We start from the raw sequence: 27,870 nt of genomic DNA, 5'->3' as shown, positions 1-27,870 counted from the left end.
CTCCTTGGAAACCCTATGGGGCAGTTCTACTCTGTCCTTCCTATAGGGTTGCTATGAGTTGAAATCGACTCAACAGCAACAGGTTTGGATTTTGGTTTTTCATACAAAACCAACAGCCAACATCATTTTTAATGGAGAGAGGCTGAAAACATTCCCCTTGAGAACAGGAACAAGACAAGGATGCCCTTTATCACCACTCCTATTTAACATTGTGCTGGAAGTCCTAGCTAGAACAATAAGGCAAGAAAAAGAAATAAAGCGTACCCAAATTGTTAAGGAAGAAGTAAAACTGTCCCTATTTGCAGATGATATGATACTATACATAGAAAATCTCAGAGATTCTACAAAAAAAGCTACTGGCTCTAATAGAAGGATTCAGCAAAGTGGCAGGGTACAAGATCAACATATGCAAATCAGTCGGATTCCGCTACACTAACAAAGAAAACTTTGAAAAGGAAATCAGAAAAACGATACCATTTACAATAGCCCCCCAAGAGATAAAATACTTAGGAACAAACCTAAACCAAAGAAAACTATAATATACTACTGCAAGAAATCAAAAGAGACCAAAATAAATGGAAGAACATACCATGATCATCAATAGGAAGACTTAACATTGTGAAAATGTCAATACTACCCAAAGCAATCTATAGACATAATTTAATACCAATCCGTATTCCATCAACATTCTTTAAAAGAGATGGAAAAACTATCAACTTTATGTGGAAAGGAAAGAGACCCTGGATAAGCAAAGCACTACTGAAGAATAAGAACAAAGTAGGAGGCCTCACACTTTTCGATCTCAGAATCTACTAAACACCACAGTAGTCAAAACGGCCTGGTACTGGTACTGGTACGACAACAGACACACAGACCAATGGAACAGAGTTTAGAGCTCAGAAGTAAATCCACCGACTTACAAACAACTGATCTTCGACAAAGGGCCAAAAGACATTAAATGGGGAAGAGAGTCTCTTTAATAAATGGTGCTGGCAAAACTGGATATCCATTTGCAGAAAAATGAAACAGGATCCATACCTCACACTATATATAAAAACTAACTCTAGATGGATCAAAGATCTAAATATAAAACCTAGAACTATAAAGATCACGGAAGAAAAATTAGGGGCAAATCTAGGGGCCCTAATTTATGGCACAAATAGACTATCGAACATAACTAAAAATACACAAACAGCAGAAGATAAACTAGACAACTGGAAAAAAATAAAATAAAAAACTGGAACCTCCTGAAAATTAAACACTTACATGCAACAAAAGACTTCTCCAAAAGAGTAAAAAGAGAACCTACAGACTAGGAAAAAAAAATTGGCAACAGCATATCGGACAAGTGACTAATCTCTAAAATTTATAGAACACTTCAACACCTCAACAACAAAAAGAGAAACAACCCAATTAAAAAATGGGCAAAGGACATGAGCAAACGCTTCACCAAAGAAGATATTCAGGTGGCCAACAAATACAGGAAGAGATACTTGTGATCACTAGCCATTAGAGAGATGCAAATCAAAACAACAGTGAGATATAATCTCACCCCCCAATAATGCAATGATCAAAAAAACAGAAAAAGACAAATACTGGAGAGGGAGTGGGGAAACTGGAACTCTTATACACTGCTGGTGGGATTGTAAAATGGTACAACCAATGTGGAAAACAGTATGGTGCGTCCTTAAAAAGTTAGAGATACCATATGATCCAGCAATCCTACTACCGGATATATATCCTAGAGCACTAAGGGCAGTGACACAAATAGACATATGCACACCCATGTTCAAAACAGCATTAGTCACAATACTAAAAAGATGGAAACAACCTAAGTGCCCATCAACAGATGAATGGATAAGCAAACTATGGTACATAAACACAATGGAATACTATGCAATGTGAAAGAATAACAATGAATCCGTGGAACATCTCACAACATGGATGAATCTGGAGAATATTATGCGAAGTGAAATAAGTTAATCACAAAAGGGCAAATATTGTATGAGACCACCCTTATAAAAAGTGAAGAAAAGGTTTACACACAGAAGGAAACATTCTTTGATGGGTACCAGGGATGCAAGCAGGAGGGAGGGAAAATGACTAGCTAGATAGTAAAAAAAGTACTAACTTGGGTGAAGGGAAAGGCAATACACAATAAGGGGGATGTCAGCACAACATGACCAAGGCAAAGGAAGACACTGGGAGGTACGCAAGAGTAAAAGGCAACAACAGTAAACACTATTACATACATGATCCTGCAATAACAGTAACGACAAACATAACTTACAAGTAAATACATAGGTAGATGTGTAAGCTGAACAGGTGTGGGATGGCGTATAGGAGTACACCCATGAGCATATAAAGGTTTGGCAGAGGATATTTCTACATACGTGTTTGTGATTGCTGCAAGACATCCACGTATCTAGTAGAGCACACAGGGGGCAAAGTTAACGAAAACTCCTTAGCTGTAACAAAATACCTTGAGGGACTGAATCACTGGGCTTGAGGGCTTAGGACCGTAGTCTCTGGGGACATCTAGGTTAATGGCATAACATAGTCCACAAAGACAATATCCTCCACCCCGACATTGCTGGCACTTATCACAAAAACAGAAAATAACAAATGTTGGAGAGCTTGTAGGGAAACTAGAACTCTTATACACTGCTGGTAGGAATGTGTAAAATGGTACAGCCACTATGGCGCTTCCTTAAAAAGCTAGAAATAGAAGTACTATATGACCCAGCAATCCCACTTCTAGGTATATAAAAAAAATACCCTAAAGAAATAAGAACCATGACACAAACAGACATATGCACACCCATATTCATTACAGCATTATTCACAATAGCAAAAAATAGAGAAAACCTGAATTCTCACCAACAGATGAATGGATTAACAAATTTTGGTACATACACACAATGTAATACTATGAAATGATAAAGAATAACGACAAATCTGTGAAACATAACATGGTTGAATTTGGAGGACATCATGCTAAGTGAAATAAGTTAATCACAAAAGGACAAATATTGTATGAGACCACTGTCATGGATTCGAATTATGTCCCCCAAAAAATGTGTGTATCAATTTGGCTGGGCCATGATTCCCAGTATTTGTGATTTTCCTATATGTTGTAAATCCTGCCTCTATGATGTTAATGAGGGAGGATGGGCGGCACTTGTGTTAGTGAGGCAGGACTCAATCTATAAGATTGGATTGTGTCTTGAGGCAATCTCTTGAGATATAAAAGAAAGAAGCAAGCAGAGAGACGGGGGACCTCATACCACCAAGAAAGCAGTGCTGGGAGCAGAGGGTATCTTTTGGACCTGGGGTCCCTGCGCAAAGAAGCCCCTAGTCTGGGGGAACATTGATGAGAAGGCCGATAGAGAGAGGAAAACTTCCCTGGAGCTGAAACCCTGTATTTGGACTTTTAGCCTACTTCACTGTGAGAAAATAAACTTCTCTTTGTTAAAGCCATCCACTTATGGTATTTGTTATAGCGGCACTAGATGACTAACACACCCACTATTACAAAGAAAAAAGGTTTACACATACAAAACATTGTTTGATGGTTACCAGGGATGGAGGGGGAGGGAAAATTACCAAATAGAAAAATATGTGTTAATATTGATGAAGGGAAAGGCAATACACGACATGGAAGAAGTCAGCAAAATATGCAGGGGAGGACAACTAAGAGGAACAGCAAGAACAAAGGGCAACAACGGTAATTACTATAGCATAGACAATTCTGCAACAATAGTATTTACAAACACTAATTTATGAATGGCTACACAGGTACATAGGTATGTCAAGAGGTGTGGGAGGGTGTAAGGGAATAGATATAGGTTTGGTGGTAGATATTTCTACATACATAATAGAAAAACAAATCTGTCCTGGAAGAAGTACAACCAGAGTGCTCACTGGAAGCAAGAATGGTGAGACACATACTTTGGACACATTATCAAGAGGGATCAGTCCCTGGAGAAGGACATCATGCTTGGTAAAGTAGAGGGTCAGCGAAAAAGGGGAAGACCCTCAATGAGACAGATTGATACAGTGGCTGCAACAATGGGCTCAAACATAACGACTGTGAAAGCCAGCTCTGTTTTAAAGGGGTAGGTTCTAGAAGAAAATGAGGAAGCTCTTTATTTAATATAATGGAACCATCTCCAAGATGTGCTCCTCAGTGAAAAAGCAAGGTGAAGACAGTGTGTAAAAAAGGGAGGAATTGTGTGTGTGTGTGTGTGTGTGCGCGCGCGCGTGTGTGCTTGTGTTGTATACCCTATATGCATAGACTGCCTGGAAGCAAACACAAGAAACTAACAACACTGGTTTGCTCTGGGAAAAACTGAGTACTTGGGTCAGAAGAAGGAAGAGGACTTACTTTTCACTGTACACCCTTTAGTACTTTTTTGACTTAGACCACATGCCTGCATTATCTATTCAAAAAAATTAATAGGACAATTTAAAAAGGGGGGGGTGGCACTACTCAACTCCAGCCAATTGCCACCATGTAAGAATGCAGCACCACTGTTATCAGACCTGCCAGTTTTCAATAAAGGCTGGAAATCCAGATATTTTTGTAAGGCCTCTTGATTTTTTTTTAATCAGCTCAATTTTTTATTAAAACACAGAAGCCAAATTTAGACCAGGGCAACCTCTGTAAGGGATCATGCCTGTCTTGGTCTTTGCTGTATCCCCAGTACCTGGCATATAGTATGAGCTCAATAAATATTTGTTGAATGAATGCACTCCAGTTCTCCACAGCACATACCACATTTGTTTAAGGGGACTGAAGGGAACAGTATGAGTGGATGGGAGGCAGAGCAATTTGGAAGAGGCACAATATTTTGATTAGGAGAAGGAACAGAGTAACTCCTCCAGGCCTAGTTATCCCCATTTTACATAAGAGGAAACTGAGCCTGAGAGTGGTCAGGTGACTTGCCCAAAGTCAGAAAGCTAGCAAAGCAAGGGGCAGAGCTATACTTTTAACTGAAACCTTAGAAATCCAAAGCCACTGCTCCATCCACCATACCACCATGCCTCCAAATTATGTTTTTCTGAGGCCTACCATAAAGGTCAGAAGATGTGCTTTCACTCCTCCCACCCTGACCATGTTTCAGCAAAACTGAACAACCTATGGAGCCCTGGTGGTGCAGTGGTTAATCAAAGTAAGCTAAGAAGCATTTGTTTATTCAGCAAATATATATTAAGCACTCATTACATGTCAAACAAGGAGTGGTGCTGTGTTTAACCGCTCAGCTGCCAACCAAAAGGTCAGCAGTTTGAATCCACCAGCCACTCCACTGGAGAAAGATGTGGCAGTCTACTTCCATAAAGATTTACAGCCTTGGAAATCCTAAGGGGCAGGTTCTACTCTGTCCTATACGGTCACTATGAGTCAGAGTCTATTAGATGGCAATGGGTTTGGAGTTTTATGTGTCAAACATTGTGCTAAACACTAGGGATATAGTCAAGAGCAAGACAGGTCTCTGCCTTTATGCAGCTTATAGTACACGGGACTGATATTAATCAAATAATCATATAAATAACTAGTTATAAATTGTGATAATGGCTATGAAAGAAAAGTATCAAGGGCTACTACAGCATGCAAAAGGGGAACCCAGGGATGAAGAGCAATGGATCCCAAACCTCACAGAATTCTTGTTTAACTCTTCAGATTTGCTCTTTGCATAACAGACCTAAACTATAGTAGTCACAAAGGCAAGTCACAGAAATGAGTGAAGCAGGCTGGATGAAAAGCAACACTGGGGCACATATGCCCCATCTAAAGGGGGCAAGCTGCTATCCATTTCTATCTGATTACTGCAATGCAGGAACAAAAGTCCAGGGTCACCAAGATCTTCCCATGGTTCAAGAAAGTTGGAAATCTTGATAATTTTTATGAGAACTCTCCTGATTTTTAAATGGTAACTAATGTGCCTGCCAAAACTTACCTGTGGACATGGTCCACAGGCTGCCAGTTTGTGACCTTTGGTTTATCCCAGCTACAAAAAGTCCCATGGACTTCTGTTGGGCCTACCCTCCAAATGCTTTCTCCTCAAAAACTGGTAAGCCTGGGGCTCTCAGCCTAGGAGCCTACCCTACGCAAGGTTTGGTTTGGGGCTTACTACTGTCCATCACCTTAGAGAAATCTCTAAAAAGAATGTAAGCCTTTCTTTAGCATAACTGTCAGTGGCTTTGGATTCTACACACAGGAACTGTCTAGAGCAAACGATACGGCCCAAAAGTAATCCAAGACTCTTAGTGCTCTTTCAGGTCTTTTATTTCCCTGCCACAAAGAGAATACAAGAGAGCAGTAACAGCAAGGCCTATTTCAAAGTGGATGAAGAAAGTAGGCACGGTTCTAGTCCCTCTGCTTTGCAATTGAGGCCTGAAAAATTTTAGTGCTGCTTTTGGTTGAAGTGGGCAAATACCCTTCTATCAGAATAAACAGGAAGATAGTGTACTCCTACATGCTAACAACATACTCTCAGGAAGCAGCTGAACCTTCTGGCTAATTTGTCCAGAAAAATGTATATATAATTAATAATTATGTTAGACCAAAATTGGTCTGGCATCCAGATGGTGTCTTATCAGCTAATTCCCTTCAGCAGGAAAAATAGTTCCATTATTTGGGGAAGTATGATGGCTAATATCCTGACTGGCCATTTGGGATAAAGTATAACTAAGAATGAAAAATTCTCCAGGAACAATTTGAATTTGCTTCTACATTTTTCTCCTGCTGTGACCAGGACCCTCTATTGTGATCTTTGTCGAAACGGCCAGTCGTGATAGCCAGGCACCATCCAGTTCTTCTGGGCTCAGGCTGCTGGAGGCTGTGGTAATTGTGGTCCATTAGTCCTTTGGACTAATATTTTTCTTGTGTCTTTGTTTTTTTTTTTTTTTTTCATTCTCCTTTGCTCTGGATGGTATGGGTCCAATAGATGTATCTTAGATGGCTGCTCGCGAGCTTTTAAGACCCCAGACGCTACTCACCAAAATAGGATGTAGAACATTTTCTTTATGAACTATGTTATGCCAATTGACATAGATGTCCCCAGAGACCATGGTCCCCAGCCCTCACCCCCAGTAATTCGGTCCCTCAAAGTGTTTGGATGTGTCTAGAAAGCTTCTATGACTTCGCCTTGTTCAAGTTAAGCTGACTTTCCCTATATTGTGTGTTGTCTTTCCCTTTACCAAAGTTAAAACTTGTCTATTATCTAGTGAGTGATTTCCCCTTCCCTCTCCTCCCTCGTAACCATCAAAGATTGTTTTTTCCTGTGTGTAAACCTTTTCTTGGATTTTTATAATAGTGGTCTCACACAGTATTTGTCCTTTTGTGTTTGACTTATTTCACTCAGCATAATCCCTCCAGATTCACTCATGTTGTGAGATGTTTCAGAGATTCACCGTTCTTTATTGTTGCATAGTATATATTTTCACCAAAAAATTTTTTTAAAAAGAATATAAATCTAAAAACAAATCATGACCTGGATGGTGTAGTATAAAGCTTTGGCTTTATATACTACAGTCATCCCTCAGTATCCACAGGGGATTGGTTCCAGGACCCCCAGTGGATGCCAAAATCTGCAGATACTTAAGTCCATTATATAAAATGACATAGTATTTGCATACAACCTATGAACATCCTCCCCTATACTTTAAATCATCTCTACATTACTTAGAATGCCTAATACAATGTAAATGCTATGTAAATAGTTGTTAGGGGATAATAACAAGACTTGAGACAAACAATGCTCAATGCTCAAACAAGTGCCAGAGAGAGACTGAGGATCTGTAAAATGGCGGGAGGCTACAGCAGGGCATGCCTACACATCTTTTTATTCACGTGGATTCAGTGTAGTGCTTAGCGTATAGCAGATTCAAGTTTTGCGTTTTAGAGTTGTTTTTTTTTTTTAATATTTTCAACTTGTGGTTGGTTGAATCTGTGGAACCTGAAGATACAGAGGGCTGACTATAATTCATTAAATTGAAATTTTTATGTGTTTGAATGTTTTTTGCATTTTTCTATATGTGTGTTATATTTCACAATTAAAAAAAAGTTTTAAAGAATGTTACTCGCCTACCCTAGTAGCCAGGGGGAACGCTCTATCGCCAGAAAAAGGTAGATGGGAAAGCTTGCTGAGCAGACCAAACACAAAAACAAATAACAGTAGTGACCATAGTCCTGTACAACTAACATGTGCCTGAAATATGGGTGCTTTATGTTGCCTCAGAAAGGAAGAATCTGAACTCTCAGTTCTATTCCATTGATCTTATGCCATTAAACATTGACTTGACTATTAGAGCTTTGCAGTCAGTTTTGAACTCAGAAAGTGTGAGTCTGCCAACTTTGTTCTTCTTTTGCAACTCTGTAAGTCCAATATTACCTAGATACCAAAACCAAAGACATCAGAACAAAAGAAAAGTACAGACCAATATCCCTTCAGAATATAGATGCAAAAAAACCTCAAGGAAGTATTAGCAGGCTGAATACAAGAACATACAAAAAGGATTATACAAAATTATCAAGTAGGATTTATACCAGGAATGCACAGTAGGTTCAACATAAGAAAATCAATCAGTGTAATATACCACATTAATAAAACAAAGGAAAATAACCATATGATCATCTCAATTGATAGAGAAAAGGCATTTGAAAAAATCCAACACTCTTTCATGATAAAAACACTCAGCAATCTAGGTATATAAAGGAAGTTCCTCAACATGATAAAAGGTATTTATAGAAAACCCACAGCTAACATCATTCTAAATGGTGAAAGACTGAAAACTTCCCTCCTAACGTCAGGAACAAGACAAGGATGTCCACTTTCCCACTGTGGTTAAGCATTTGGCTGCTAACTGAAAGGTCAGTGGTTTGAACCCACCAGCTGCTCCAGGGGAGAAAGATGTGGCGGTGTGATTCCATAAAGATTACAGCCTAGGAAATCCTATGGGGCAGTTCTTCTCTGTCCTATAGGGTCGCTATGGTTGGAATCGATGCAATGGCAACGGGTTTTTTTTTTGGGGGGGGTATTTAACAGTGCACTGGAAGTTCCAGCCAGAGCAACTAAGCAAGAAAAATAAATAAAAGGCATCCAAATTGGAAAGGAAAACTATCTCCATTCACAGATGACATGACCCTATATACAGAAAATCTCAAAAAAAAAAAAAAACCCACAAGAAAGCTACTAGAGCTAATAAATGAATTCAGCAAATTGGCAAGGAACAAGATCAACATATGAAAATCAGAAGAGAAATTAAGAAAACAATTTCATTTAAAAATAGCATCTAAAAGAATAAAATACATAGAAGTAAATTTAATGAGGGGGATGAAAGACTTATACACTGAGAACTATAAAACACTGCTGAAAGAAAACAGATATAAATAAATGGAAAGACATTCCATGTTCACGGAAGACATTATTAAGATGCCCATACTACCCCAAGCAATCTAGACTCAAAGCAATTCCTATCAAAATTCCAACAATCTTTTATGTAGAAATGGAAAATCTGATCCTCAAATTCATATCGAGTTGCAAGGAGCCCCAAATAGACAAAAATCTTGAAAAAGAAGAACAAAGTAGAACTCATACTTTTTGATTTCAAAACATACTATGTAAAGCTACAGTAATCAAAATGGCAGTACTGGTGCAGTAAGTTCCCAGGTTACAAACATCTGACTTGCAGACAACTCATATTTGCCCTTTAATGTTATGAAAATTTGCCCTCACTTTGAAACAACTGAAGCAACCCCTACTCGCAACCAATTCTTCATCACAATCACCTTCACTTGATGCATGTGCAGCTTTTAAACCACTGAAAAGGCTTTGACCCTTTTCTTGCACTAAAAAAAAAAGTAAGGCTAAATAAGAACTGTATGCACCTGTTCCAACTTACCTACAAATCTGACCTAAAGACACACTTAGGGATGGATCTTGTCCTTAACCTGGGGACTACCCGTATAAGGATAGACATATAAACAAATGGAATAGAATTGAGAGTCCAAAAACAAACCCATACATCCATGGCCAGTTGATTTTCAACAAGACTACCAAGCCTATTCAATGAGAAATGAATAGTCTCCTCAACAAATCGTGCTGGGACAATTGGATCTCTGCATGCAAAAGAATGAAGTTGGAGCCATACCTCATACCATATACAAACGTTCACTCAAAATGGATCAATGACCTAAATATATGAACTACAGCCATAAAACTCTTAGAAGAAAACATAAGGGTAAAGCTTCAAGACCTTGTTTTTGACAGTGGATTCTTAGATATGAAACCAAAAAACACGATCAACAAAAGAAAATATAGATAGATTGGACTTCATCAAAATTAAAAAACTCTTGAAAACCATAAAACTCTTGTTCATTGCAGCACTTTTCAAAATAGCCAAAAGGTGGAGACAGCCGAAATGTCTGTCAACAGATGAATGAATAAACAAAATTTGGTATACAATGGAATATTATGCAGCCATAAAGAAATAAGGAAGTTCTGATGTATGCCACAACATGGATGAGCCTTGAAAATATTACATTGAGCAAAATAAGTCAGACGTAAAAGGACAATTATTGTACAATCTCACTTACGTGAAAAAAGCAAATATATAGAAACCAAAGATCATTAATGGTTACTGGGGCAGGAAGGAAGGGGAAAGAGGAATTTTTTTTGTTTGGAGGGCACTGAGTATATGTTAACGGTGCTGGAATATGTTGAAAAAGGATAGCAATAATGAGCGTACAACATGAAAAACGTAATCAATGTCATTGAATTGTAAATGTGAAAGTTGTTGTGCTGTTGAATGTTTAGTGTGCATATTTTCGCCACAATAAAAAATACTAATTCCACAATGAAAAGAAAAAAGACAAACACAAGAAAACATAGGGGAAATGCTTCCAGACCTAGTTTTTAACAATGGATTCTTAGCTATGACACCGAGAGCACAAGCAACAAAAGACAAAATAGATAAATGGGACCTCATCGAAATTTAAACCTTTCGTTCATCAAAGGACTTCATCAACAAAGTGAAGAGACAAACTACAAATTGGGAGAAAACTTGGGGGAACCATATATCTGATAAGGATCTAATGCCCAAAATACATAAAGAACTCCTACAACTGAATAACAACCCAATCAAAAAGTGGGCAAATGACTTGAATAGACATTTCACCAAAGAAGAAATATAAATGACAAACAAGTATATTAAAAGATGATCAACACCATGACTCGTTGTTGTGTGCCGTTGAGTCGATTCCAATTCACAGCAACACAAAGAGACAGAGAAGAACTGCCCCATAGAATTTCCTAGGAACCAGACCGCAAAGTCTTTTCTCTCATGGGAGCAACTGGTGGGTTTGAGCTGCCGAACTTTCAGTAACCAGCCAGTAGCAGGCGAGCACTTAGTCATTAGGGAAATGCAAATCAAAATCACAATGAGGTTATCACTTCGCCCCACTAAGATGGCTATGATTTAAAAAAATAAAAACAACAGGTGTTTGTGAGGATGTGGAGAAATTGGAACCCTCAGCCACTGCTGACAGAATTGTAAGATGGTACAGCCACTGTGGAAAAGTTTGGCAGTTCCTCAAAGTTAAACAAGGAATTACCAGAATTACCATATGACCCAGCAATTCCACTCCTAGGTATATATCAAAATAAATTGAAAGCAGAAACACAAACAGATACTTGTAAACAATGTTCACTGCAGCACTATTCACAATAGCCAAAAGATGGAAACAGCCTAAATGCCCATCAATAAATGAATGGATAAATACATGGTACAAACATATAATGAAAGATTATTAAGCCATAAAGATAAACAAGTTCAGATACATGCTACAACATGGATGAACCTTGAAAACATTATGCTGAATGAAATAAGTCAGTCACAAAATGACATATATGGTATGATCCCACTTATATGAAATATCTAGAATGGGCAAGTATGTATTAGTGGTTGGGGGGGGCAGCAGAAGAAAGGGGAAAAGGGAAGCTTATTGCTTAGGGGACACTGAGCTTCTGTTAAGGGCAATGAAAAAAATTGGAAATGGGTAATGCTGATTGGTTGAAGAACAGGATAAACATAATTAATGTCACTTAATTGTACATGTGAAAAGCGTTGAAATGGCAAATGTTCTGTTACATAAATATTTACCACAATAATTTTAAAGAAGAAAAAAGTTAAAGCTTTTGTCCATCAAAGGACTTTATCAACAAGTGAAGAGACAACCCACAGAATGGGAAAAATTTTTGGAAATAATATATCTGAACAGGGTTTAATATCCAGAATACATAAAGAACTCCTACACCTCAACAACAAAAAGGCAAGCAACCCAGTTAAAAACGGGCAAAGAACTGAATAGACATTTCACCAAAGAAGATATTCAAATAGCCACCAAACACGTGAAAAGATGCTCGATGTCATTAGCTGTAAGAAAAGATGCAACTCAAAACCACAGTGAGAGATCATTTCACTCCTACTAGAACGGCTAAGATTGAAAAAACAGAAAATAACAAACATTAGCGAGGATATGGAGAAATTGGAATCCTTATCCACTGCTGGTGGGAATGCAAAATGGTACACCCCTTGTGGAAAACTGTGGCAGTTCCTCAAAAAACTGAAAATTAGAACTACCATAAAACCCGTTGCCATCAAGCGACCCTATAGGACAGAGTAGAACTGCCCCATACAGTTTCCAAGGAGGGCCTGGTGGATTTGAACTGCCGTTCTTTTGGTTAGCAGCCATAGCTCTTAACCACTACACCACCAAGGTTTCCAAAACTACCCTATGACTCAGCAATCCCACTCCCAGGTGTATACGCAAAAGACTTGAAAACAGAGACTTGTATACCAATGTTCACTGCAGCACTATTCACAATAGCCAAAAGGTGGAAACAACCTAAATGTCCATCAACAGACAAATGGATAAACAAAACGTGGTACCTATACACAATGAAAATACTACTAAGCCAATAAGAGAAATGAAATCTTGATACATGCTACAACATGGATGGAGCTTGAAGACATTATACTGAAAAAACCGTCAATCACAAAAGGGCAAATATTGTACGTCCTCGCTTACATAAAAAGACAAGAACAATAAATGTTGGAGAGGCTGCGGAAAGATTGGAACTCTTATACACTGCTCGTGGGAATGTAAAATGGTACAACCACTTTGGAAATCTCTCTGGCGTTTTCTTAAAAAGTTAGAAATAGAACTACCATACAACCCAGAAACCCCACTCCTCGGAATATACCCTAGAGAAATAAGAGCCTTTACACGAACAGATACATGCACACCCATGTTTATTACAGCACTGTTTACAATAGCAAAAAGCTGGAGGCAACCAAGGTGTCCATCAACGGATGAATGGTTAAATAAATTATGGTATATTCACACAATGGAATACTACGCATCGATAAAGAACAGTGACGAATCTGTGAAACATTTCATAACATGGAGTAACCCAGAAGGCATTATGCTGAGTGAAATTAGTCAGATGCAAAAGGACAAATATTGTATAAGACCACTATTATAAGATCTTGAGAAACAGTATAAACTGAGAAGAACACATTCTTTTGTGGTTACGAGAGGGGGGAGGGAGGGAGGGTGGGAGAGGGTTATTTACTGATTAGATAGCAGATAACTACTTTAGGTGAAGGGAAGGACAATACTCAATACAGGGAAGGTCAGCTCAACTGGACTGGACCAAAAGCAAAGAAGTTTCCAGGATAAACTGAGTACTTCGAAGGTCAGCGGAGCAGGGGCGGGGGTTTGAAGACTATGGCTTAAGGGGACTTCTAAGTCAATTGGCAGAATAAATTCTATTAAGAAAACATTCTGCATCCCACTCTGAAGTGTGGCATCTGGGGTCTTAAATGCTAACAAGCAGCCATCTAAGATGCATCAATTGGTCTCAACCCACCTGGATCAAAGGAGAATGAAGAACACCAAGGTCACAAGATAACTATGAGCCCAAGAGACAGAAAGGGCCACATGAACTAGAGACTTACATCATCCTGAGACCAGAAGAACTAGATGGTGCCCGGCCACAACCGATGACTGCCCTGACAGGGAGCACAACAGAGAACCCCTGAGGGAGCAGGAGAACAGTGGGATGCAGACCCCAAATTCTCATAAGAAGACCTGACTTAATGGTCTGACTGAGACTAGAAGAATCCAGGCGGTCATGGTCCCCAAACCTTCTGTTGGCCCAGGACAGGAACCATTCCCAAAGACAACTCATCAGACATGGAAGGGACTGGACAATGGGTTGGAGGGAGATGCTGACAAAGAGTGAGCTACTTGTATCAGGTGGACACTTGAGACTGTGTTGGCATCTCCTGTCTGGAGGGCAGATGGGAGGGTAGAGAGGGTTAGAAGCTGGCAAAACGGTCATGAAAGGAGAGACTGGAAGGAGGGAGCGGGCTGACTCATTAGGGGGAGAGTAAATGGGAGTATGTAGTAAGGTGTATGTAAGTTTATATGTGACAGACTGACTTGATTTGTAAACTTTCACTTAAAGCACAATAAAAATTATTAAAAGAAAAAAAGACAAGGACAGGCTAATGTATAGAGACCAAAGCTTATTAGTGGTTACCAGGGGTGGGAAGAGGGGGGCAGGGGGAATTATTGCTTATGGAGCACAGAGATTCAGGTTATGGTGACGGAAAAATCACATTGTTTAAGGGTAGGGTTGCACGGTCAATAAAGGTAATTGCTGTCAATAAGTTGTACACCTGTGAAAAGTTGAATTGGCAAATGCTGTGTGGTAGATATATTTACAACAACAAAAACAGCAGCTGCTGAGGCTGTTTGCATACAACCAAACACCTCATGGGATTTGGTTTCTGGTTTGGAGGTTTAGGGTTCTGGTTTAATGGGACATCCCGGTTAATTGGCCTAGTATCTGTTTAATGCTTCTGTTCTACCTCCTAGTTTGTTTCATAGTGCCTGGGGTCTTAAAAGCTTGCAAGCAGCCATCCAAGGCAGGACAACTGGTCTCTATTCACCTGGAGCAACAGAGGAAGAAAGAGAGTCAGGAATAGGAGGAAATAGAATGTGCAGCTGCCTCCTTTGCCCAGAGACCAGAGGAACTGGATGGTACCCAGCTACCATAACTGAATGTTTTGATCAAAGATTCTATAGAAGAATTCTGATCAAGTGGGGGAAAATGCAGAACAGAATTTCAAATTCTCATGGAATCCAGGCATCCTGGAGCCATTGAGGCTACATGAGCCCCTAAAACTATTGCCCCAAGATACTCTTTAAACCTTAAACCAAAAATATGCCTAGAAGTCTTCTTAAAGCCAAACAGTAATTTAGCTTAAGTAGTAAAAAATGTCTGCCTTGAACATTATGCTTTTAAGATCTATCTATGTGGGATCAAATTGACAACAGCAACTCAAAAGATTAGATAGAAAACTTAGCGAACAGTGTGTTTATGCTAATGGGGAGGAACAATTCAGAAAACGGGGGCGAGAATGGTTGCACAACTCCAAGAATGTAATCAATGTCACTGAATTGTACATGTAGAAATTTGCTGAATTGGTGTATGTTCTGCTGTGTATATTCTCTACCACAACAACAACATGTATATATACAAATGACCAAAACACATGAAAGGATCATTAGTCATTGCTGTGGTTGTTGTTATGTGTCATCAAGTCAATTTCCAACTCATAGTGACCCTATAGGACAGAGGAGAACTGCCCCATAGGGTTTCCTACGGTGTAATTTTTACATGAACAGATGGCCAGGTCTTTTTCCAGTGGAGCCACTGGTGGATTCAAACCACAAACTTTTTGTTAGCAGTCAAGCACTTAACCATTGCACCACCAGGGCGTTTTCACTAGTCATTAAAAAAAAAAAAGTCATTGGGGAAATGCAAATCAAAACCACAGTGAAATACTATACTTCACTCCCACTAGAATGCCTTTTATCAGAAAATGCAAAATAATAAGTGTTGGGGAAGATGTGGAGAAATTGGAACCCTCATCCACTGCTAGTGGAAATGTAAAATGGTGCAGCCCCTGTGAAAAAGTTTACAGGCTCCTCAAAAAGTTAAACATAGCAATCCTACTCCTTGGAATATACCCTAGAGAAATAAGAGCCTTTACACAGATATATGCACACCCATGTTCACTGCAGCACTGTTTACAATAGCAAAAAGCTGGAAGCAACCAAGGTGCCTGCCAATGGATGAATGGATAAATAAATTATGGTATATGCACCCAGTGGGATACTACGCATCGATAAAGAACAGTGATGAATCTGGGAAACATTTCATAACATGGAGGAATCTGGAAGGCATTACGCTGAGTGAAATGAGTCAGTTGCAAAAGGACAAATATTGTATGAGACCACTATTATGAGAACTCGAAAAATAGTTTAAACAGAGAAGAAAATATTCTTGATGGTCATGAGAGGGGGAGGGAGGGAAGGTGGGAGAGGTGTATTCGTTAATTAGATAGTAGACAAAAACTATTTTGGTGAAGGGAAAGACAACACACAATACAGAAGAGATCAGCACAACTGAACTAAACCAAAAGCAAAGAAGTTTCCTGAATAAACTGAACGCTTTGAAGGCCAGCGTAGCAGGGTTTGGGGACCATGGTTTCAGGGGCCTTCTAAGTCAACTGGCATAATAAAATCTATTAACTATGAGTCGGAATCGACTCGATGGCACTGGGTTTGGTTTTTTTTTTTTTTTTGGTTTATTAAGAAAACATTCTGCATCCCACTTTGGAGAGTGGCATCTGGGGTCTTAAACGCTAGCAAGCGGCCATGTAAGATGCATCAATTGGTCTCAACCCACCTGGATCAAAGGAGAATGAAGAACAGCAAAGACACAAGGTAATTATGAGACCAAGAGACAGGAAGGGCCACATAAACCAGAGACTACATCAGCCTGAGACCCGAAGAACTAGATGGTGCCCAGGTACAACCGATGACTGCCCTGACAGGGAACACAACAGAGAACCCCTGATGAAGTAGAACAGTGGGATGCAGACCTCAAATTCTCGTAAAAAGACCAGACTTAATGGTCTGACTGAGACTAGAAGGACCCCGGAGGTCATGGCCCCCAGACGTTCTGTTAGCCCAAGACAGGAACCATTCCCAAAGCCAACTCTTCAGACAGGGATTGGACTGGACTATGGGATAGAAAAAGATACTGGTGAAGAGTGAGCTTCTTGGATCAAGTAGACACATGAGTCTATGTAGGCAGCTCCTGTCTGGAGAGGAGATGAGAAGGCAGAGGGGGTCAGAAGCTGGCCAAATGGACACGAAAATAGAGAGTGGCAGGAAGGAGTGTGCTGTCTCATTAGGGGGAGAGCAACTAAGAGTATACAGGAAGGTGTATATAAATTTTTGTATGAGAGACTGACTTGATTTGTAAACTTTGACTTAAAGCACAATGAAAATTTTAAAAAGTTAAACACAGAATTACCATAAAAATTACCATATGACCCAGCAATTCCACTCCTAGGTATATACCCAAAAGACTTGGAAACAGGGACTCAAAAAAACACTTGCACACCAATGTTCATAGCAGCGTTATTCACAATAGCCAAAAGGCAGAAACAACCCAAGTGTCCATCAACATATGAATGGAAAACAAATGTGGTATATACATACATACAATGGAATATTATTCAACCATAAAGAGAAATGAAGTTCTGATACATGCTACAACATGGATGACCCTTGAAAACATTAAGCTGAGTGAAATAAGTCAGACACAAAAGGACAAATAGTATATGACCCCAATTATATGAAATATCTAGGATAGACAAAGGCACAGAGACAAAAGTTTACTAGTGGTTACCAAGGGCGGGGGATGGGGGTAATGGGGAGTTATTGCTGAAGGGGTACTGAGTTTCTGTTTGAGGTGATGTAAAACTTTTTAAAATAGATAGTGGTGATGGTTGCATAACAAGGTTAATGTAATTAACATCACTGAATTATACATTGAAAACGGTTAAAATGAATTTTTGTTAGATATATTTTTCCATAATTAAAAAGAAAATGAAGTACTGACGCATACTACAACATGGATGAACCAAAAATATTATGCTAAGTGAAAGAAGCCAGATACAAAAGGCCATGTATTATATAATTCCATTCATATGAAATGTCTAGAATAAGCAAATCCATAGAGACAGTAGATTAGTGGTGGCCTAGGGTTTGAGGGAAAGGGGGCATTGGGGAGTGACAACTAAGGTGTGTGGGCTTTCTTTTGGAGATAATAAAAATGTTCTAAAATTGATTGTGCTGATGGATACAAAACTCAGTGAATGTACTAAAAGCCATTGAATTGTACACTTTAAATGGATGAATTGTATGGTATATGAACTATACCTCAATAAAGCTGTTTTAAAAGAGAAAAGGGGAGAAAGTCCCACAGACAGCGGCAGAGCATGCAGCAGAAAGGGGAACAGGGAACACAACAGACTCACTGAGCTAGCAAGAGAACAGACAGAATGACAAGCGAGCGTAAGAAAACAAGTTATAGATCAAGCTAATGTGAAAAACAGGGTGTCAGACCAAGTGGCTTACAAAGAAACTGATAAAGAGTGCGTGTGTGTTAAAAGACAGAAAATGTTCTGATGGAGAATGAGTTGTGGAAAAAGTATTTTGACAGAAATACTGCGTTGTGAGAAAGGTGTAAGAGGAAGCATATGTAACAGAGAAAGACTGTGTATGTGTGTGTGAGAAACAGAGCGTGCGCATGTTTGCAACAGAGAATACTGTGCTATTGACAGGACAATCAAGTGGGTGACAGAGAAAGGGAAGAGATAATGTGTGACAGAGGGAAACTGGGCAACAGAGAGAGAGGGTAGGTGATAAAGCAAGCGAGCAGGCAAGAGAGAGCAAGTAGGTGACAGACGCAGTGAGTAGGTGGGTTACAAGGAAAGGGCAAGCAAGTACGAGACAGAGAGGGGTGACAAAAAAGGGCAGTAGGCAAAAGAGAAAGGGTAGGTAACAGAGGTAGCGAGAGAATAAGAAAAGAGGGTGGGTTGCAGAGAGAGGGTGGGAGGGAAAAGGTATAGCAGAGAAAGTGTAGGGGACAAAGAGCATGCAAGAGAGCAATAAAGAGAGTAAGAAGGCAAAAAATGTGGCAGAGTAAGTGGGCAAGAGAGAGGGGGCGGGTGACAGAATGAGGAAGTGGGCAAAAGAATGAGAAAGAGGGCAACAGAAAGACAGTGAATAAGTGGGTGACAGAGAGGAATAGGGTGAGAGACAGCAAGGGAGAGTAGACAACAAGGTGAGCAGGTGAGTGATAGAGGGCAACAGAGTGACAGTGAGCAAGGGAGAGAGAAGGTAGGCAACGTAGAGAGGATGGGTAATGGAGAAAGAGAGGGTGGGGGACAGAGAAATTAAAGGGTGAGCAACAGAGAGAAGGAGAGGGTGGGTAACTGACAGTTAATCAATTTATTGTCTCTTGGTTCCAAATTCACCCTTCAACACCTGCTCTGCAATAAGACAGAATTCCTTTAAATATCTTTCCTTTACAGTGAACACTATGTTAAGCTTTCTCAGTAAAGGGCACTGGAAAGACATTGCAGGAGGAAGGGGCTCTCCTGGTGTTTCCAGCTGCTGCACAGTGGGTCAGCAGTGTGGGGGTAAGGACATCTGGTGGAGCTCTGTCCCAGTCCACACCCAGAATGCATAGTCCCTCAATGATCTTAAAGCTTCAGCCTGGCCTGGTGATAATCTCGCAGCCTTGTCTACATGGAAACCAGCACCCTGAGAGCCTTCTACCTTCACTGGCATCCTGGCTCCCGTGCAGCTCACCTGCACCTTGGGCCCCACTCCTTCTGCACATCCGTGCCACCAGTTGCTGATTGCTTGCTCCCTGCCTACACTCCAGAGGGCTGCAGACTAGCTCCTGCCTGGGCAAACCAGCAAACTTTTCGGCTATCCAGTGGGTTGAACTACACCTTCTCCAATGAGGTCTGAACTCCAGCCTTCAGGAGAGGGCCCCTGCCAAATGTGTCCTTCCTTGGGTACTCTCCCTTAGCCCTGTTGTTAGTTGCCATGGAGTCGATGCTGATTCATGGCGCCCCCATGTGCAGAGTAGAACTGCTCCATAGGGTTTTCAATGGCTGTGATCTTAACAGAAGCAGCAGATTACCAGGCCTTTTCTTCTGCAGTACTGCTGGGTGGGTTCAAACCACCAACCTTTAGGTTAGTAGTCAAGCGCAAACCTTTGCACCACCTAGGGACTTCCCTTAGCCCTAGGGTACCATATAGAGTTTGGTTATATCTTATAGTCACTCGTTTATCAATTTAACAGTTCTTTATATTAAACGGAAACCCTGGTGGTGTAGTGGTTAAGTGCTACAGCTGCTAACCCAGAGGTCGGCAGTTTGAATCCACCAGGCGCTCCTTGGGCACTCTATGGGGCAGTTCTACTCTGTCCTATAGAGTCGCTATGAGTCGGAATTGACTCGGCGGCAATGGGTTTTTATATTAAACTTCTGTCTAACACACTGTGTGGTTTCTATCTCCTGAATGGACCCAGAATGATACAGTAAGAGAGAGAAAAAGACTGGGAAACAGAGAGAATGGGTGACAGAGAAAGTAGTGGGTAATAGGGACAGTGAGCAACAGAAAGAGAATGGGTGACAGAGAAAGAAAGAGAATAGGTATTATGGATTGAATTGTGTCACCCAAAAATGTGTTGTAAATCCTAACACCTATACCTGTGATTATAATCTCATTTGGGAATGGATTTTTGTTATGTTAATGAGACAGTATTAGTGTAGGGTGTGTCTTAAATCAATCCCTTTTGAGATATAAAAGAGATTAAAACAGGAAGCGAGCAGAGATGGGGGAAGATAGATGCTACACCACATGAAGATCACCAAGGAACCCAGCCATCGCCCAGAAGCTAAGAGACAAGGGCCTCCTCGCAGACCTAACAGAGAAAGAAGGCCTTCACCCAGAGCCAGTGCCCTGAATTCGGACTTCTAGCCTCCTATACTCTGAGAAAAGAAATTTTTGTTTGTTAAAGCCGCCCCCTTGTGACACTTCTGTTAAAAGCAGTACTAGATAACTAAGACAGTAGGTAACAGAGACTGTGAGTAACAGAGAAAAGAGGGAAGGTACAACAGAGGGACACAGAATGGGGAGGATGACAAAGAAACAGAGAGGGGGTGGGATAACAGAAAGGGTAAGTAGGCGACACAGAAAGTAGATGACAGAGAGAGGGTATGGCGGGCGAGAGAGACAATGGGTAACACAGAAAAAATTGGCAACAGATAGTGAGAAACAGAGACTTAGAGAGAGGGTAGGTGACAGCAAGTGGGTGGGCTGGCATCATAGGGAGAGCACGGCTGACACAAAAGTGTGCCACAAAGAGTATGTGACAGAGACAGTAGTTTATGACAGACAGTAAAGGTGTGTGATAGAGAAAATATGTGTGCAGAGAATGTTTGTGTGAAGAGGAGTTTCAGAGTTTTCTTCCAGCATGCACACATGCACACGCAAAGGTGAAAGAGACAGGGAAGGAGAGGGACAGACCGGGGCGGGGGGGTGAGTGTGTGTAGGATTGTGCCAAAGAGCAGAAATATGAGCAATAGAGAAGGGAATACTTTGTGCGGGGGCGGGGGGGAGGTACACAGATTGTGTGAGAAGAGGGGAGAGATTAAGAAAGATTAGGAGAAATAGAAGAGGGATTGTGAGAGATGAGGAGTCATGGGAGATGCGGAGATCACAAGAGACAGGGCAGTTGTGAGAGCCAAAAGGGAGGGATTGTGAGAGCAGAGGGTGATGACTGTGAGAGGAGGGGTGATTGTTTTGGGGCAAGTGTCAGAGGAAGGGATTGTTTGGGAAACGTTCAGGGGAGTGAATGAGAGAGACAAATGGCAGCACGAGAGAGCGATGTTGGGGAATTGCTTGCTTTCTTGGGGAAAAGGAGGGGAACTAAAGGTACTAAACTCATCTCTATTCTTCAATGAGAAAACTGAGGCTCAGAATACTCAAGTGACTTGCTTGCGATTACCTAGCTAGCAAGTGGCACAGCATAATTTGAACTCAAAAAGGTCCAACTCTGAAGTCAGTATTCTGCTACACTACCTCCTTCTGTTTTGCCCAAGTCTTCCTTAAGGAAGTCATGTAACTAGTCCAAAGATGTGTTGTTACTCCTCTTAAGGAGACCTTTAGGTATCAAGGGGACTTTTTTTTTTATTGTTGTAAAGATATACACACATATATAACATTTGACAATTTAGTGTTTTTCACATGTACAACATAGTCATATCGATTACATGAATCATGTTGTGCATCCATCACTGATAGTCATTGCCAAATTGTCCATCACCATAAACAGAGATATTTTAACAGCCTTAAAAACATTGTTTTTGAAAAGGAAGACAGAACTATTCCACTGCCCCAATTTATTGCTTTGTTCAGGAGCCTTTATCAATATGGGGATTGTGCTTTAATGTCTCAGCCAGCAGGTACCCATGTAATTAGCAAGCAGTGCCCAAAACCAAACCAAACCAAACTTGTTGCCATCGAGTCACTTCCGACTCATAGCGACCCTATAGGAAGAGCAGAACTGCCCCCGTAGGGTTTCCAAGGCTGTAATCTTTACAAAAGCAGATGGCCACATCTTTCTCTCACAGAGCAACTGGTGGGATCCAAGCAGCAACATTTCGGTTAGCATTCCAGTGCTTTAACCAGTACCCATCGAGATTATTCTGCTGCCTAAGTAAACTCTCTTGTAGCACACTCATAACTACCTTCATACTGTCAATATCGTCGGAAACCCTGGTAGCGTAGTGGTTAAGTGCTACGGCTGCTAACCGAAGGGTTGGTAGTCCTTGGAAACTCTATGAGGCAGTTCTACTCTGTCCTATTAGGGTCGCTATGAGTCGGCATCGACTCGACAGCACTGGGTTTTTTTTTTTTTTTGGGTACTGTCAATACCAAGGTGCCAGTCTTCATACCAGCAACCATGTATATACTGTGTTATGTAAAGTGCACAGGCTTTGCAAGCAGACAGACCGAGGCTGGAATCTTAGTTCTGCTCATAGCCCCGTTGAGTGTCAAATGCTACAGAAGTTTAAAGGGTCTGAGAAGTGAAAAAAATATAGGCTTAGCAGCAAGATATCTGGTCATGTTAAGGAGAATGGGTTCTTTGGAGACAATGAAGTACAGTGGGTAAGAAGTGTAAAAGCTAGCCTGGGCTCACCATATACATCCATTTTTTTCTTTCTCTAGATCTTTTTTCTCCCCCTCTGGCTATACTTTGAAGGTTGTGGAACTGGAGATTTACTAGGCTTTATTATTAAGTTCGGGAGAAAGATGTGGGAGTCTGCTTCTATAAAGATTACAGCCTAGGCAAGGTCATGGAAGCTCCATAGACACAACCAAACTCTCTCAGAGACTGAATTATTGGGCTGAGGGCTGCAGGGCACCATGGTCTCGGGGAACATCTAGCTCAATTTGCTAAACATAGCTTATAATGAATATTTTCTACATTCTACTTTGGCCAGTAGCATCTGGGGTCTTAAAAACTTGTGAGAGACCATCTAAGATACTCCCAATGGTCTCATCCTCTCGGGAGCAAGGGAGAATGAAGAAAACCAAAGGTACAAGGGAAATATTAGTCCAAAGGACTATTGGACCACAACTACCACAACCTCCGCCAGACTGAATACAGCACAACTAGATGGTGCCCGGCTACCACCACTGACTGCTCTGACAGGGATCACAGTAGAGGGTCCCAGACAGAGCTGGAGGAAAATGTAGAACAAGATTCTAACTCACAAAAAAAGACCAGACTTACTCACCTGACAGGGACTGTAAAAACCCCGAGAGTATGGCCCTCGGACACACTTTTAGCTCAGTAATGAATTCACTCCTGAGGTTCACCCGCCAGCCAAAGATTAGACAGGCCCATAACACAAAACGAGACTAAAGGGGCACACCAGGCCAGGGACAAGGACTAGAAGGCAGAAGTGGACAGGAAAGCTGGTAATAGGGAACCCAAGATTGTGAAGGGAGAGTGTTGACATGTTGTGGGGTTGGTAACCAATGTCACAAAACAATATGTGTATTAATTGTTTAATGAGAAGCTAGTTTGCTCTGTAACCCTTCATCTAAAGTACAATTTAAAAAAAAAGATCAAAATCCCGAGGCTTATTCCAAAAAAAAAAAGATTACACAGCCTAGGAAACTCTAAGAGGCAGTTCTACTCTGTCCTATAGGGTCACTATGAGTCAGGATCAACTCGATGGCAACAGGTTTGGTTGTTTGTATTAAGTGCTGGTAAGCCCTCTCCCACTAATCCTATCCCTTCCCTTGAAGCAGATCCCAGAAGGCCAGCCCTGCCATTTAGATTCCTTTTTAATTTAACTCCTTTTTTTGAGCACTTAACAATATACCAAGTACTTTTATGACCTGAGGCCCTCATCTAAAATACAAAGGGCTCCTAATTGGCCTCCCAGCCCCCAATCAATCAATCCTCCCTTGGCAGTCATTAATACATTTAAAGAGCAGATCTGACAATATTCTCCAGCTTAAAACCTTTCAAGGGTACCTTGTCCTCAAAAGGATAAGTTATATTCCCCTTAGGCCAGCATACAAATTCTGCTGTTCATTTTGAGATCACCTCCCTTATAGTTTGCTTTCTAGCAATATCACACTACAGACTACAGACAGCACCTGAAGGGAACCACATAAGCCTCTCATGCTGTATACAGTCAGGGACTGATTACCCAATAAGCAAGGTACCCACGGGCTTACTTCCGCTTACTTACTAATCTGTAATGCACAATTTCACCTGAGTTTCACCACATCTACAAATTAGTATGTAAACACAAGCAAGCCCGTACGTACCTTGCTTACTGGTTAATCCCGCCCTGTTACAGTCCCCTCAGCCAAAAATGCAAAAAATTCCCGCTCCGCCATGTCCCCCTTTGGCATCTGGTGAGTGCTTATTCATTTTTTAACACAGATCTCAAACGTCTGGAGTCGGCCATTCCCTCCTTTGAGCCGACACTATTTTACATATTGTATCTGTTATGTCATAGGCATTATACCTGTTATAGCGCTTATCAAGCATTACAGCAACTATTGGTTTACCCGACCGTTTGCACTATGAGATTTAAGCCATTTGGGGGCAGGGACTGTGTTTTAGTCCTCTCCCTATCCTGGGGCGTGGTAGGCCGGAAAGACTAAAAAAGGGCTTGATCTCTCAACGAGCTCATACCCGAGGGTTGTTCGACCAAAAAATAGGGGCATGGGGGCTTTAGAAATCTGGTCGATGTCCACAGCGGATGCCCGCGTCCTGCTCCAAACAGTCCGCGGGAGCACATTTCTCAAGGCTCGCTTCCGCAACTTAGGCCCTGAGCCCCGGGGGCCACCCTCCACCCGCGCCTCGGGCAGGACTTGCGAGCTAGACCCGCACGGCGGCCCACACATACCGCAGGTAATGGGCAGTCTGCTCTGGGCTCAAGGCCTGGGCTTCCGCAAACCCTGTGGACACCTCCATCACCCTCAGCCTAGATTCCAGGTATCTCGGCCGTGGTTTGAATTTCGCTCGCTCCCGTTCTGCTCATGCGCCTGGCGCGTAGGGGGCGGGCCCAACCGTTGCACTGCCTTGCCCCGCCCGGAGGGTCGCTCACCTGCAACTACACGCGCTGACGCTGGGCGGCGATCGCAGCCTGTGCAGCGCAGAATGGGAGGTGTCACCTTGTCGTGCATTGCATTTCCCATCCAATCCAAGCCGTGCTGAGGCGAATTCGTCTGTGTTGGGGATGAGGGGGTGTGTATGTGGGGCGTGTGCAAGGAAGTGTGTGTGGTATGGAGTGGGGGGTGGAAAGGGTGTATGTGTGTGTAATCTTTCAATCCTTGTCAGTACAGCAGACTGCCTGATACGTTCTCAGTCATTTTAGTGGGCTCTAGAGACCTCCTCCACCAACGGCGCCCCCTTAGCCCCCAGATACCATTGTTTCCCTGCTAGCCAGTGCCTGGCACTAAACATGCTTTGAATTCAAACACCCCTTGACTTAAACTCATATTGAAGAAGGGTCTTCGAGAACCAAGCCAAAGCTCATGTTTAAGAAATAAGTAATGCTGTGGTGTACAGTCATTATTTCTTCAGAAGCTCCAACTGAGATGCAGTCACATTTTGAAAAGGAAAATGTGGCAATTCAGTTTAATTGGCTTGCTTAAACCAAAAAAACCAAACATGTTGCCGTCGAGTCAATTCTGACTCATAGCGACCCTATAAGACAGAGTAGAACTGTCCCCATAGAGTTTCCAAGGAGCACCTGGCAGATTCAAACTGCTGACCCTTTGGTTAACACCCATAGCACTTAGCCACTACGCCACCAGGGTTTCCATTGTTTTGCTTGGGCACTGCTAAATGGCAGGCTGTGTGCCAACAAAAATTGTCCTTGTTCATATGCTGGTAAGAAGACCAACATTTGGGTTCTTCTAGCACTAATTAGCATTCAGTATCTGAAAACCCTGGTGGCGTAGTGGTTAAGTGGTGCGGCTGCTAACCAAGAGGTTGGCAGTTCAAATCCACCAGGTGCTCCTTGGAAACTCTATGGGACACTTCTACTCTGTCCTATAGGGTCGCTATAAGTTGGAATCGACTTGACGGCAGTGGGTTTGGCTTTTTTTTTTTTTTTTTTGGATTGTCACAGAGCTGCTGGGCTGTTCCTTCTTTAAACCCACCAAGCCCTCCAACTCCTGAGCATCCCTCCCCTCTCCCTGCAACCACTAGCTTCCTCTGGGCCCTTCTCGGTGTTTTCTGGAGTCCCAGCTTCCACCCCAGGGCACCAAAGACCCAGGAAACCCCACCCTGGGCTCCTGATCCTCTTTTGTAAATGGTCACCCACACTCACAACCTGGAAATAAGAGAGGGGCTGGAAAGGGGGTGGTTAGAGTGAGTATGGTAGATGGACAGATGAATGAGAGGGAATCAAAATAATAGTTACTACTGTATCCCACTTACTATGTGCCAGGCCCTGTTCAAAGCACTTTACAGATATTAACTCTCTCGCCTTGTTCCCCATTCCACATCTATCCCCAGGTGAGTGTTCCCCCTACCATGATCTTCTATCAAGAGAATGGAATTTAAAAAGCCCCCCCTAATTATTGTTCATTTATTTATTAAGTGTGATAACGGTATTCTCGGGTTTTTTTTTTTAAGTCCTTATCTGTTAGAGATCCATATTAGAGTATTTTCAGATGAAATGATATGATGTCTGAGAAGGCAGAAAAATGAGAGGGGGCTAGATTAACAAGATTGATAAAATGTTGACAATTGTTCAAACTGGTTACAGAGTCCACTATCCTCTTCTCTCTACTATGTATGTTTGAAAATTTCCAAAAAAACTATTTTCTATCTAATCTGCAAATTACATTGAGTCACCCATACTACAGAGGGGAAATATGATAATGGGGCTTTGTGAGGGAGTTCAGAGTGGGTAAATGGAAGCGGATGAAGCAGAATAAGAGCAATAGCTATTACTTATATAGCGCTTAAGTGCCAGGCTTTGTTCTACACACTTTATGTATACTAAGTCATTTTTAAGTCATTTAATCCTCAAAACAACCTTGTTAAAATAGTGTATACTATTATTATCTCCACTTTACAGATCAGGAAACTGAGGCACAGAAAGATTAAATAACTTACATACACAAGTTCACCCAGTTAATGAGTGGTGAAGCTAGCTAGGTTCCTAACTCAGGTAGTCTGGCTTTTGAGTTTTTTGCTCTTAACCACCATGCCAGTTAGATATACAAAGAGGCTGATAGGTGAAGAAAATTCATCCATTTCGTCATTCAATTATTTAATAATTGTGCTGAGCTTTTATAAGATGGCCAGC

General features: G+C 41.4%; 1 protein-coding gene across 1 annotated transcript in view; it reads right to left on the bottom strand.

The window, feature by feature from the left end:
* ERCC6L (ERCC excision repair 6 like, spindle assembly checkpoint helicase) overlaps positions 1 to 25,562 on the bottom strand; it is a 43,675-nt gene extending 18,113 nt beyond the window's left edge. Inside the window, exon 1 of the mRNA XM_049873298.1 lies at positions 25,453 to 25,562. Coding sequence (XP_049729255.1) covers positions 25,453 to 25,520 — 68 coding nt within the window. The 5' untranslated portion in view covers positions 25,521 to 25,562. The remainder of the gene's footprint in view (positions 1 to 25,452) is intronic.
* Between the last annotated feature and the right edge of the window lie 2,308 nt (positions 25,563 to 27,870).

The sequence above is a fragment of the Elephas maximus genome, chromosome X (genome assembly GCF_024166365.1).
Source record: "Elephas maximus indicus isolate mEleMax1 chromosome X, mEleMax1 primary haplotype, whole genome shotgun sequence".
Taxonomy (NCBI): Eukaryota; Metazoa; Chordata; class Mammalia; order Proboscidea; family Elephantidae; genus Elephas; species Elephas maximus.
The sequence above is the reverse complement of the archived record's forward strand: the minus strand, read 5'-3'. Positions and strand labels throughout refer to the sequence as shown.